We start from the raw sequence: 13,658 nt of genomic DNA, 5'->3' as shown, positions 1-13,658 counted from the left end.
ACATATTTTCTGTCTACCTATACATCTACCATCCAAACATCTGCCTGTCTGTCCCTATCTACCTATCTATCTATCTATCTATCTATCTATCTATCTATCTATCTATCTATCTATCTATCATCTATCTATCTATCTATCTATCTGTAGCAATTTGAGGAATAAGGACATCATTCATAGGCTCATATGTTTGAATACTTAGTCCTCAGTAGGTGGAACTGTTTAGGAACAATTAGGAAGCATGGCCTTGTGGGAAGAAGTGTATCACTGGGGACAGGCTTTAAGGTTCCAAAAGCCTACGCCATTCCCAGTGTGACCAGTCCAGACTGCTTATAAATCAAGAAGTAAGCTCTCGGCTACTGCTCTAGCATCATGCCTGCCTGCCTGCTGTGATGCTCTACTCAATGACAGTTATGGACTCACCCTCTAAAACTGTAAACCCCAAATAAACAAACTCTCTTTTATAACAGGAGTTCTCAACTTGTGGGGCACAACCCCTTTGGGAGATTGCATATCAGATATCCTGCATATCAGATATTTATATTACAATTTATAACAGCAGCAGAAGTATGGTTATGAAGTAACACTAAAATGATTTTATGCTTGGGGCTCACCACAACATGAGGAACTGTACTAAAGGGTAGAGGCATTTGACATCCACTGTTCTATAGTTGCCTTAGTCGCTGTATTCACAGCATAGCTTAGTAATTAAGACAGGCCCAAAGTGGGACCAGCTCAAGGGGAGGCCCAAAGGCCTGACACTATTACTGAGGCTATGGAGCATTTACAAAAAGGGACCTATCATGACTGCCCTCCAAAAGACCCAACAAGCAGCTAAAAGAGTCACATGCAGATATTTGCATCTGACCCAACCAATGGACAGAAGCAGCTGACCCCTGTTGTTGAATTAGGGAAGACTGAAAGATGCTGAGTAGCGCGATCCTGTAGGAGAACCAGCAATCTCAATTAATTTGGACCCCTGAGATCTCTCAAACACTGGGCCACGAAACAGACAGCATACACCAGCTAATAGGAGGCCTCCCAACAGACATACAGTAGAGGACTTCCAGATCTGTGTTCATTCAGAGATGATACAGCTAACCCACAAGAGATTGGAGGCCCCAGGGAGTTTAGAGGTCATGTGGGGTGGGGGGTGGGGCATCAGAGGTGGTGGGGAGGAGATGTGGGATGTGGAACAGTCAGAGGGTGGATGGGGGTGGGGAATGGAATATGGAGTGTAAAAAGTAAATTAAAAATAAAATAAAATTAAAAAAAGACACTATCTATCTTCTACTATCTATCATTAATATCTGGCTGCCATCTATGTATCTGCCTATTTATCCATTCACCCACTTCTGAGTATATCCACAGATAGAACTTTAATACAAATACCAGAACTGGTACGCCTGGCCTTGTCTAAGTATTGGCAAGTCTTTTTACTGATGACACCAAATTTACTCTCTAGGCTAATGAAATAGATGCTACAAGCAAGATTCTGATGTCATATGACCCTGAACCTTGCACCCACCACGACTATGTCCCTTCTATGTGACCTTGGGTAAGTTATTTGACTTTTAAGACACTTAGGTCTAGAAGTAACAATAATGATTCTAGCCCACTAACCAACTTTTCCTGTCTTACTCTTTCTTTCTTTCTTTCTTCCTTTCTTTCTTTCTTTCTTTCTTTCTTTCTTTGTTCCTTCCTTCCTTCCTTCCTTCCTTCCTTTCTTTCTTTTGTTTTTTTTCGAGACAGGGTTCTCTGTATAGCCCTGGGTGTCCTGGAACTCACTCTGTAGACCAGGTTGGCCCCGAACTCAGAAATCCGCCTGCCTCTGTCTTCCAAGTGCTGGGATTAAAAGCATGTGCCACCACCGCCAGACCTACTCTTTCATTTCTAAGACGTCAGGTTCCCAGGTACTACCATCCAGAGACCAGGTTAGTGGTTACCATTGCCAAGCAGCAATTACTTGAGACATCCACAGGACCCATGTGCTACAGAGAAATCTGAAGCCAGGGACTCGGGCACTGCTTACTCCCTCAAGATATTAATCTAACCATTAAGCAGAGAGTCTTGCTCCTGCCAGAAGATGAAAAGTTCCACCATGCTGATGGCAGAAGCATGAGGACTCTCAGTGACCAGCTGATACAAACATTTCCCTCAGTTCCACAAACCTGTGTCAGGCAGGTATACTAGGCCACGGGTGAAGGCTCCTGTAATCACTATCAGGGTCAGTGGGATTCAGGAAGAAAATGGGCATCTTGGTGGCCGTGGATCCTGTGAAACCTGGACTGTCAGCAAAGCCATATTGCACATATGTGAGGTAAGGACATGGTGAAGTACAACACACAATACACATCAAGCAAAGTCCCTGGGAGCAGAAAGGGCGCTGTGGGAGGAAGAGGAAACCTAGCCAGGGCTCAGATTTCATATGAACCCTGCTTCTGTAGGGTAAGCCCTCCCAAGGCCTTCATACCTGCTGTCTTGCTCCTGCCACGTGGGCAACATTTAGGATACTACTTTCTGCCAGAAAACCTAGCATACCCTTCTTGCCTGACTTACTGCATGGAGGGCAGCTGGGCAGAATCCCAATGTATACCCTGTGATGGAATGAGCCCAGCAACAAGTCACATATGGTTATGGCCTTTGGGCAAGTCAGACACACACACACACACACACACACACACACACACACACACACACACACACAAAAGTCATACTTTGGTTGTATTCTAATGTTCCATGTCTGTCCGTCTGTCTGTCTGTCTGTCTGCTGTCTGTCTGTGTTTGTAGAGGCCAGAGGTCACCTTGAGAGTCTCCCACTAACCTAGAGCTCATCAAGTAGTATATGATGGCTGGCCAATGAGCCCCAGATACCCACCTGTCTATGCCTTCCAAGTTCTGGGATTAGAGGAGCACCACAATATCCACAATACCCAGCTTCATTTTTTAAATGTGGGTTCTGGATCAAGGCCTTTGCCAACTGACATACCTTTCCCCACAATGCCTCTCCAACATGAAAAGACTGAAGTCAGGAAGACAACAATGTCCTACAGCTTCTGCCACCACCCCAAAGACGGTGACCCAGACAAGACCGATAGGAGGATTAAGGAAGACGAACCGGACCCCTCCTCACAGTGTGTACTGATGATGCCGAAGCTTACGTCCCTGGAGTTCACACAACCTTAAGAGTGGTCACTTAGTAGGGGTGCTACCCCTCATGACATGCTTTCCAAAGACATGGTCATCTTCCTGCTCTTCCCATGGAAGTTCTGAAGAGCTGACTGGGTGAGGTCCAGAGCAAAGCACATGGTAAAGCCAAATGCAGAGATAAAGAACTGGCTTGTGGTGCTCTGGAGAAGGACTGACTGCTTCCCCATAGCATTCCTGAGCAGAACATGTTGCCTTCTGGGGAAGGGTTGAGAAAGGAGTAAAGAGTCTTTGCTCTACAGTCTGCCTAACAACATATCCTGGGAATTACCTTATGACCCAGGGATAGACAGGGAGGCAGACACTTCCCAAAGAGTCTGGGAATAACACACACATAACACATAACAGCTGGGAATTCACATACATGGTTTTGGAGGATACCCAAAGGAATCCTTCATGCTTATTTCTGTCATTTGGAATTTACTCAATGCTGTGCAAATATATGTATATAGATGTATATATGTATATATACATATATATATACACATATATATGTGTATATACATAAGTATAGTTCTTCAAAGTTGTGATTTCACTAATAGTATGATACAATGCCTTTCAACTTTGATCCCACTGGCACCTTGGAGGGGATAATTTTTTTCCCGCTATGAGAAATAATTATTTCCCACGTAGAAGCCATGGGTCAACTTCAGATACTGTTCCCTGGATGCTGCATTGTTTTTTCCAAGATGGGACCTCTCATTGGCGTGGAGCCTTGTAATGCACTGGCTGCATATGTATTAATGAGTACCATCCTCACCACTAGGGTATAAACAGGTCCCTGTGTATGAGACAACCCTAGGTGTCTTCAGTGTCTTCAAGACCTTCACAAATTTTCTCTAGGCATCAAGCTATGCCCAGACTGAGAATGCTCAAAGGTTTGAGTTGGTCTTTAAAGTCTAGTAAATTCAATGAGTTAAGGAAAGAGCAAGCCATTAGATGACTTAATTCCACAGATAAAATTCACTCACAGACACAATGGCTAAAGAGATATGCAAAGGATGAGCGACAGCAGAACAGAGGTCATGGAATCTTTCTCCTCCTCAGTGCCGAAAGTCTGTCCTGTCCCACCATCCCTGGGGCCTGCTCCTCCCTAGGACAGCCATACTGGTGTGTCCTCAGGAACAGGACCGACAAGCACAGAGATTCCCTAAGGATCCAATTCCCCTGCAGCTTAAAGGCTTCTTAACAGCTGGGCCACACTGAAGCAAGGTGGTTTGTGACTCTCCTGGCTCTGGATAGGAAGACTCAAGCAGAGATGCTGGTGTACTGCAAGGACCCAGGGCTGGGGAAGGAAGGAGTAGGCAGCTGGTATTTGCCAGCATGCCACAGAAATCCCCCATAGGGCTATTTCAATGTTTTACTGTGTCTGACACCTGTAAAGTATTCTCACTGGGGCTCCAAAGGAGGTCCTGCCTGTCTTCCTTTTTTTCTTAGCATGGAGCTAAGGAAGTCATCAATCTGGAGACACACCCCATTTAAAGGCAGTAGGAAAGGCTGCTTTCCACAGTATTAAAGCTAACACAGGCTCTCACTCCACACACCTCTGACATTCTTGAGATCAATCCTATGATTCTCACTATCAGGAGGTACATTTAAAATGGAATAGGAATAACTTGGAGGTTAGACAGTCCCACCAACACCGTAAACCAGAAGATGCAGAACAATATTCTACCTATGTTTTGGTGACTCTGAGGCCACAGAGAAGACACGAGAGCCAGGTCACATTCTTCCACCTCTGGACCCATGGGTCATCTTCCCACACAGAAACTCCACTGCTATCTATACTGTTCAGAATGTTCCAGTACCCAAGCAGATAGTCCAATTTTCTGCCCTGGGAGTTGGGACTTGTTGTTACAGTATCACTGAAGGCCCATTATGGGGATGCTGCTGTCTCCCAGTCAAGACTGGAGTCTATCTCTGGGTGGAGATATGTCGTTGTCTGCTCCCTTGAGAGTTAATTCCCTTGGGGTGATCAATTTTTTGGCCATGGTGGTCACCCATCAGAAAGGCAAGTCACCTTAAGCCACCTTAAAGTGATAGGAAGAATGATTAGCCCTTTAATGAGACAATGCACATTTTCTTCCTTGATTTAATGCCCCTGTGAATAAGAGCTGTCACAGAACCTCAAGGTAAAGAGATAGGTGGCAAAGGCCACTGCGGGGCACTCACCTGGGTCTCCAGGGTGATCAGTGGGCTTGGGTGTGGATCCTGTGGGGGAGAAAAGAGAAAAGTCTCTTAAGTGGTGAGTCAACTTCCAAACTGAACATCGCTTTCAACCCAGTCTGATATCCCCAGTCGGGCAGGGGCTGTCCAACTCTATCTTCTCAGTTCTCTGAGGATGCCAGACTGCCCCCTGCTGAAACCCAGCACTCCTTTCTTTATCTAAGGATAAGAGAGCCCTGAGGTTGTCTCCAAGGAGATCACTGTGCAAAGCAAGGAGGTGCCAACAAGGAGGAGGGGAGAGATGGCGCAGATAATGATAATGATGCACGAGGATCTAAGCTAAAGGACTGGCATAAAAAGCTAGGAAGGGACACACACTCATCATCTTAGTGCTGGGGACACAGAGACAGGCAGATCCCTGGAGCTCACTGCTAGTCAGCCTAACCTACTTGGTGAGCTCCAGGCCAGTGAGAGACCTTGTCAAAACAACAAGCAAACAAACAAATATCCTCCAAACCAAACCAAACCAACCAACTAACCAAACAAACAAAAAACCCACCAATGTGGCTGGCTCCTGAGGAGTGATAACTGAAACTGACCTCTGACACCACACATTTGTACAAACACACTCGTGTGTGGCCACAAGGTACCCAAAAGAATGTGTTAACACATACATGCACACACATACACACAGACGAAAAAGAAGAAAAAGCACCTTTTCAACACATCTTCAGTGTGTTCAAACCGCCCATATGAAAGAGCCTTGGGTGCATAAGAGGATTAATTAGACATAAGTTCTTGGTAAGGTTGTGCAATTGCATCTAATCTTGCAAGACTGGAGAGCAGGAGAAATCGAGAGAAAAGGAGGAGCCAATTTCTGTGTGTGCCGCACATCCCAGCACATCCCAGCAGGCCAGGAAAGATCTTCTCAGGCCAGAGAAACATCCCATTCACTCACTCTTGACAAAAGCCAATTGACTGGGGATGCTGGGTGGTGAAGCCCGGGGTCACTAAGCATGAATTCTGGGTTGGGGGAGGGACAGGGAAGGGGCAGATGGAGGGGGCAAGGACTAATGGGAGGTGAAGCCATTCCTTCCCTCAGTGGTTTCCAAGGAAAACAGGAAACCCAGCATATAAAGGCTATTTTTGTCTATACCACGTCTGCTCAGAACTTAACCATCATATGTGTTCATGATTCTGGGAAAACCACATTTAGCAGTCTCTACACAGAATAGCCATGCTTGTAAGGCCCTGTGTAGAAATCCAGTTTGAAACTTGGCTTTCTCAAAGCAGATTTTTCAAATACAGGTTTCTAGGAAGCCATGCAAATTAGCACCAGGCTAGTCTTCTTCAAGTACTGGGAATAAAGGAGAGTGAAGAAAAAACAAAACTTTCTAAACTGTAGGAGAGAGAGGGGTGGGGATGGGGGGGAGGATTCAACATTGAGCTGCATGTATGCTGGACAAGCACTCCACTAGCCCTTCACTTTAATCTCCTCACTTTAATTTGTATTTTGAGGTATGGCCTCAGTAATTTGCTTGGACTGGTCTGCTGGAATTCAACTGTATCCAAGGCTGGCCTTTAACTTGTAATCCCCTTGCCTCAGTTTCCTAAATTGCTGGTCTCACAGGCCTGCATCATCAGGCCTTGTTTCCATTAAACATTTTTAAATAGTATTTTATTACTGTCTGAAACAACGTCTTTCTGTGTAGCCCAAGCTGTCCTGGTACTTGCTCTGTAGCCCAGGCTAAACTCAAACCTATGGCCATCCTCACACTTCTGCCTCCTGAGTTCTGCCTCCTCAGGACTACAGGAACACACTACCAGGCCACTCCCCTCGCCTTGACCCCCACCTGACATGTCTTCCTTGGGGCACATTTGAGGCCTGGTCTCAAGCACATTCTGACTGCTGGACTTTCCTTGAAGGTGAAGAAAATTTGTCTTCCCCCAATTCCAGTTTTGAGTCCAAGTCCCAGCACTTCCCTGGCACAGCTCCTGGGACATTACCATGGAGACCCCTCACTCACTCTGACTTTCCTGCTGTCTGAGCACAGAGAGTCCTTGCACCCAGGAAAACACTATGGGAAGCTTTTCCTTCACTTTACCACACTGCAAAGGTGACCCACAAGGAGCTGATGAGGTGGTCTTGGAGGAACAGTTCGGGCCTTCCCTCCACAACCTCTCCCACCCTTTTCCTAGGATAGCAGTCAGCTATGATCCACCAGAACTTATGGTTTACTGAGCTACTTAGGGTGGGGTATGCAGGCTCACTATTCCATCCATCCTTATCTTCCAGCCACACTCATCATTTGTATGATCAAAGATGTGCAATGCTGGAGAGCTGAGCCCTGCTCCCTATTGAATGGCCACACACAGCAGGCCCCAGTTTACACTTCCAGAGATGAATTCATCCTCCCCATCTGTGGCTGGCAGCAAACTCTGTTTGACCTGCACAGTTCCTGGTCTTCACCTCACCATCAGCCTGAGCCTGTTTATCTCTTCTAACTGTCCCTCCGTCCATATTCATCTAGATATGAGTCAGAACAGAAGAAGCCGTGGCTCAGCCTCAAAATTAGCCACCTTCTCCAAAGCCAAATCCTAGCTAGTGCTGCACGGGGCATTGGGTGCATGCCCAGATTAATTAAGTTGTGCTTCATGGCCCATTTGGCTATTGTATGTGGCTTATGCTTCATTGCTCCGAATCCCAAGACAGCAAAGAAAGGGGGAATATAATCCTGAACCCCTAAGAACAACTTCGGCGGGAAAGACCTTCCTTGGAAAGCTATGGGAAATCTCTGCCAGCTATGAGGATGATACCAAGAGACTGGTCCTCTGACACAGCACAGCATCTACTCTTTATCTTGAGTTCCAAAACCACAGACCCTGTCACACACAGTCAGGAGTCCGAGGTTTATTTTAAAAACTTCTGGGAGAGGGAGTACAAAGGGCCCTTATTTAGCATCTTAATTAACTGGCCAGGAAGAGGAAGAAGCCCTCACCAGGGGCCTGTGTCATTAACACTCAGCTGCTCTCATGCCAAGCACACTTCCTTCTCCTCCCTGGGTGCACACTGGAAATGTGAGACTCTCCCTAACCAGGGAGACTAGGTCCTGAGGACTCAAGGTATGACTGCATATCTGTGAGGTCTCACTCACAGTAACAACCTCCTTAATTGGAAAGGCTAACGAAGTGGAACTGGGTCAATGATGCTGTCTGCCTAATCCATCCTGTCTGTCTCAATTGGGACTCTTAGGTTTACAGTAGAGTAAATTCCTGTCTGTCAGAGAGAAGGAGGCTTCAAGGGACCAAAGGGGAATTCGCAAGGTGCCCACCGGCTCCACTGGAGTGCTTCTGGAATTGTAATGAGGACGCCAGGACCACAGAACCTTCTATGGTAGGGAGAGTGATCAGGGTACCGTTTGCAATGACAATTTGGAGAAGGCAAATGGAGAACCATTGGAGGAGACTGAATCTGTGATCCTCACTCCTTACAGCTCCCTAGACCCACACTCTCCAGAACTGGGACTTTGAGGTTCTGCCTCACCTTGGCCACTTCAGTTGCTCCTCTGGGAGTTTCTCAAAACATATCAAACACAGAAGTGAAGATATGATTGAGCATGACTTTCTATGGCTTTTCCACCTCCAGAAGAATTAAGACTCAGGTGGCTACTGGTGCAAAGAAGAGGAGAACTATGTGGCAAGAGACATGGAACCAACCTGCAGCTTAGACTAAGCCCAGTCTATAGACCCCCAAATCATCCCCAACCATTAGAAAGCACAAAGAAAATACATGTCTGTTCTTCTTGTGCACTGAGTTTGGGATAATGTGTTATACAACATTACTGTAGTCATAACTAACTGATACACTCTCTAAACACTGACCTTAACTAAATGTTTAGTTGTAAACCCCCACAACTTGCAACTCACTTTACTTAAGTATAGAAATACACTAAAAGGAAATACACAGAAATAACTCTAATAAACAGCCATTATTTATCAGGGTTAGGCCTCTGCTAGCTGTACCATGACATCAAGCATGATACACTTGGCCATAAGGATCCTGAATGGCCTCAGTTCACCTTCTGCATCCTACAGGATTCTACAGGAGTCACTAGATGCCAAAATAACATTAAAGGAGATAGCCACCGAAGATTCTCTTTCCCCAGGAGCTACTCAGCTTTGGTTCCTCTGGTTTATTAACTTTATTACTTAATCAAGGTTTAGAACAGCTAAACACATAGTGTGAGCATCCCTTGTTCAAAATGTTTGAGACCAGGAGAGATGTTGCAATTTTCAGCATCTGCAGTTGTTATGTGAACTGACCTGATGTCCCTTTTCCTGATTTCAAAGCCCTGTGGGTTTGGGAAGTAGGAAATGCTCACCAACAACAGCAACTAATACTGAGTGAATCCTTTCCACATTCCAAGCCCTGGGCTTGCCTCCTATGCAGCCATCATTTCAGTTCCCCCTGTAATAACCCTCAGAGGGTAGAGACAGAGAAGCTGATGACCAGAGAGAGCTGGAATAACCTGCCCAAGGTCACACCGCAGAGCACTGAGCCATCAATGGCCCTCTCTCTTGTAACAAGTCACGGAGAATATAGTCCAATTTACAAAAAGACATCTCGCACTTTGGCTCACGTTTTACCAGAGATATACATTGAGCAATAAGCAGTACCACATCAACAAACAGCAGAACATACCCACACACCCCACCCACACCCACACCCATACCCACACACTTTTAGTTGTTGTAAGGTTGTAGACACTGTTGAGAGAAATTAACACAGGAGCCACGGCTGAAAATGAAGCCAGTCTCTGCCCCAGAGGGAACTGGAGGATTTAGCCAGATCAGTTGACATGAGCTTTCTGTGTTCTGGGCCAGCAGCCCACACTGTGTCTGCCGGTCACCACAAGGAGGCTGCACATGAGTCAGAAAGACTCTGTGTACACTTGCCTCTGGGCTGACTGTTCAATCCGAGGACAGCCAGATTACGGTTTTAGAGAAATGAAACTCATCTGCCCATCACAAAGTCTTGTTTATAAGATCAGGAAGCTGGACTCAAATATTGTGTAGTCCACGGAGACCAAAGGCCAGATTCTAACAAGCAATTAAGCTTCAGGAGAGACAGAGGGAGGAGGAAGGTGTGTGTGCCTTAGAACCCCAGGCATACACCAGGCATTCCTGAATTGTTGGGTTTGCCCTAAGGACATCACAGGCAGTTTGTTATTGGATGTTAGGCAATGGCTCAGGGCGGAGGTGACAATGATTCATGCCTTTCACACAAGACCTCTGAAGTCAGCGGGCCCTTACAGTACGCCCTGTGTCTCAGTCATTCCCATGAGATGTGTCTGAACACTAGCTTGGCTCTCTCTCACTGTGAACCTTATGACTGTGGCTAGAACTGAACATTTTCTAGCATGGAGATGTGCTTGAACTGGGGGCACAGCTCAACTGGTATAGTGCTTATCATCATGCACAAAGCCTTAGGTTCAATTTACCAGCACCATATAACCTGGGTGTGAAGTTACATGCCTACCATCCCAGGCTATGGGAGCTAGAGGAAGACAGTTTGTTCAAGGTCATCTGCAGGGAAGAGAGGGCAGGCTAGAGGTTAGCTCTGGTATAAATCATGTTTAATTTCTGTATGAGTGTTTCCTTGAGTAGCCATAACAACACACAAAGTGGTCAATATAAATAATGGATGTCCATTAGCTTACTCTTCTAGAGTCGGAAGCTCTGGGTCAAGGTGTTTCAGGTTTGCTTTGGAGACCTCTCCTTTGGCTCACAGAGGCCCCTTGTTGTTACCACCTCACATGACCTTTGGTGTCTCTGTAACCAAACCTCTTCTTCATACAAGGACACCAAATCAGACCCGCCATGAAAGCATCAATTCTGCTCTTTAGAGACCCTATCTCCCAGTACAGTAGCATTTGGAGGTAGAGCCTCCATGAGGAACACTGAATGGACTCTATTCAACCTACAGCAAACAGCAGACAGCAACCTCAGGGGACAGAACAGAATCGAAGATACTAGCGTCCACAGAGGTTGCTGCGAGTAAAGGATCTAGAACTTACTGTGTGGGACATATGGAGGTGTTCCTAATAAATATTCCAGCTTAACAAATACAAACCTAGAGTGACCTGGGCAGACCTAGGAACGCAATGCCCTAATCTTTGAGAGTAGCAAGCGGCTGACATCATTAGTCTTCCAGAGCATTCCACTAAAAACAGTTATTTAAAGTATGTCTATGCCTTTTAATCCCAGCAATCTACTTGGATCTCTGTGAGTTTAAGGCCAGCTTGGTAAGCATAGAGAGGTCTAAGTTAGCCAGAGTTATTCCACCGAGATTCTTAGAAAAAAATATTGCTTATCGGGTCAAAATAATCTTCTCTTTGGGTTTGTTTGTTTATTTGTTTATTTTTGGTTTTGTGGGGTTTTTTTTTGTGCCTGGCTAATGAACACTCAGACATACCCTGGGTGCACAATGTTAATAAGCCATAATTCCTCTGAAAAGCAAGTTGCTGTAGATTCTGACTGACTCCATTTCAGCCAAAAGCACATAAAAGTCACCATGTCATTTCAAATGCTCCCTCTGTGCCAAACAGCTGCACTAGTTGTAGCCCTGGCTGGGGAGGCTTCCTGCTCCACATCACAGATATTCACGGTGGGGCTGGGGTGTAATTTGTTTACAAACAATGCTCAAAGGGGAGAGAGCAGGGCCAGAGAACTGGTTTCTCCGATGCCAGACATAGGCCCATTAGGAACTCACCTAGCTGGGTATTCCAGGCAAGTGTTCAAAGGACCTACGTTTTTATTGAATGCCCTTGGAAACTCTCACCTACAAGCATCCTGAGGGCCTCTGCCCTGTGTCAGAGGGATGTAAGATGATGAAGTGACAAAAGGCAGACCTTGCATCCCTACTCAGCTGGCCACTGAGTGTCTTCTGCACACATGGCTCCTAATACTTCTAATGCTGGTGGCATCCGTGTCCTGAGGAGTTTTCTGCAATATGCCGGCTATTAATTTCTTCTTACTTAGAGGGATAAGATGTCTCTCCTGCCCCAATTGAAACTGCCCAAGGCTGCTGTTGTCTTCTCTTCAATGTTTTCTCCCTAGGCATATGTAGTTTCTTCTCACCTCTTTCTCAAGCCCCAAAGACAGCAATCAGTGCCACATCATGGAAGTTTGTCTCCCCAGGATTTCCTTGGTGACTTCTTTCACAGGTACGTCCCGTGATGAAGGCAAAGCAGATGTCTGGCAAGTGGTCCTGAGTGATGAAGGGATGTCAGGGACACAGAACTCTCCCTGTCACCTCGGTGAACAGTGTTCTGCTTTGACTGCAGGCCAGAATCTCACACTTTGCTGAGGAGTGACAATGCACATTCAAATAAGGATGGGGTGGAGAAACCAGAAACCCCATAGAAAGGGGAAAGATCCCAGAAGTTTGTTTGTTTTTTTTCCCTAGTGACACAACCAGGCTATTGCTCTAGGGTACATGCCTTCCTCTTGCTTCCTTCCAAGTTTAAAAAGTTTTAAACACATACAAATATAATTTCTTTTCAATATTCTTTCCATCTATTTTATCCAAATCCCTCCAATAATCAACAATGTGACGCTCAAGCCTGTGGAGCCGGGAGTGCATTACCTACAGCTATGGAAAATATGAGAGAGTACGGCCCCAAGGGAACTCAGTCAGCATTGTAGTGCCTCTTTTCCTGAGTGTGGAGACCCTGGAACATGAATGGCTAACAAACCTACCTGCCACTGTATGCACAATTTTGTTGTTTGCACCTGAGAGAATCTGTTTTTCCATAAAAAGATGTGGACCTGGCATAGCTGGCAGAGAACTGTTTGCTGTCCAAGCATGAGGGCCGGAGCATGGATCCCCAGCAGCCATGGGAAAGACTGACGCAGCACACATGCCTAGGATCCCAGCTCTGGGGAGGCTGAGACAGGAGGATTCGAGAGAAACTCTGGCCAGCCAGTCTAATTGAATCAGTGAGCTCTAGGTTCAACAAGGAATCCTGGCTTGGAATATAAGGCGGTGGGCTGGGGAGCCAGTCTCAGTAGCAAAGTGCCTACTGGACAAAGGTGAGCATCTCCAGCACTCACCTAGAAGCCAGACCTGGCAGTGAGCACCTGTAACCCTAGCACAAGGGGCAGGGAGTAGGTGGAGCGCAGGGGGTTGCCTGGCTGCTAGCCTAGCCAGTGACATTCCTGAGAGACCCTGCTCCTAAAACCTAAAACAGGAAATAACAGGAAAACACCTTCTGGCAACCTCCGGC

General features: G+C 46.2%; 1 protein-coding gene across 1 annotated transcript in view; it reads right to left on the bottom strand.

Annotated features, from left to right (window-relative positions):
* The window catches only part of Xylt1 (xylosyltransferase 1), a 289,336-nt gene that overhangs the window by 189,495 nt on the left and 86,183 nt on the right, over positions 1-13,658 (bottom strand). The window contains exon 2 of the mRNA XM_031388024.1: positions 5,377-5,415. Coding sequence (XP_031243884.1) covers positions 5,377-5,415 — 39 coding nt within the window. The remainder of the gene's footprint in view (positions 1-5,376; positions 5,416-13,658) is intronic.

Source organism: Mastomys coucha, unplaced genomic scaffold (genome assembly GCF_008632895.1).
Source record: "Mastomys coucha isolate ucsf_1 unplaced genomic scaffold, UCSF_Mcou_1 pScaffold21, whole genome shotgun sequence".
NCBI classification, from domain to species: Eukaryota; Metazoa; Chordata; class Mammalia; order Rodentia; family Muridae; genus Mastomys; species Mastomys coucha.
The sequence above is the reverse complement of the archived record's forward strand: the minus strand, read 5'-3'. Positions and strand labels throughout refer to the sequence as shown.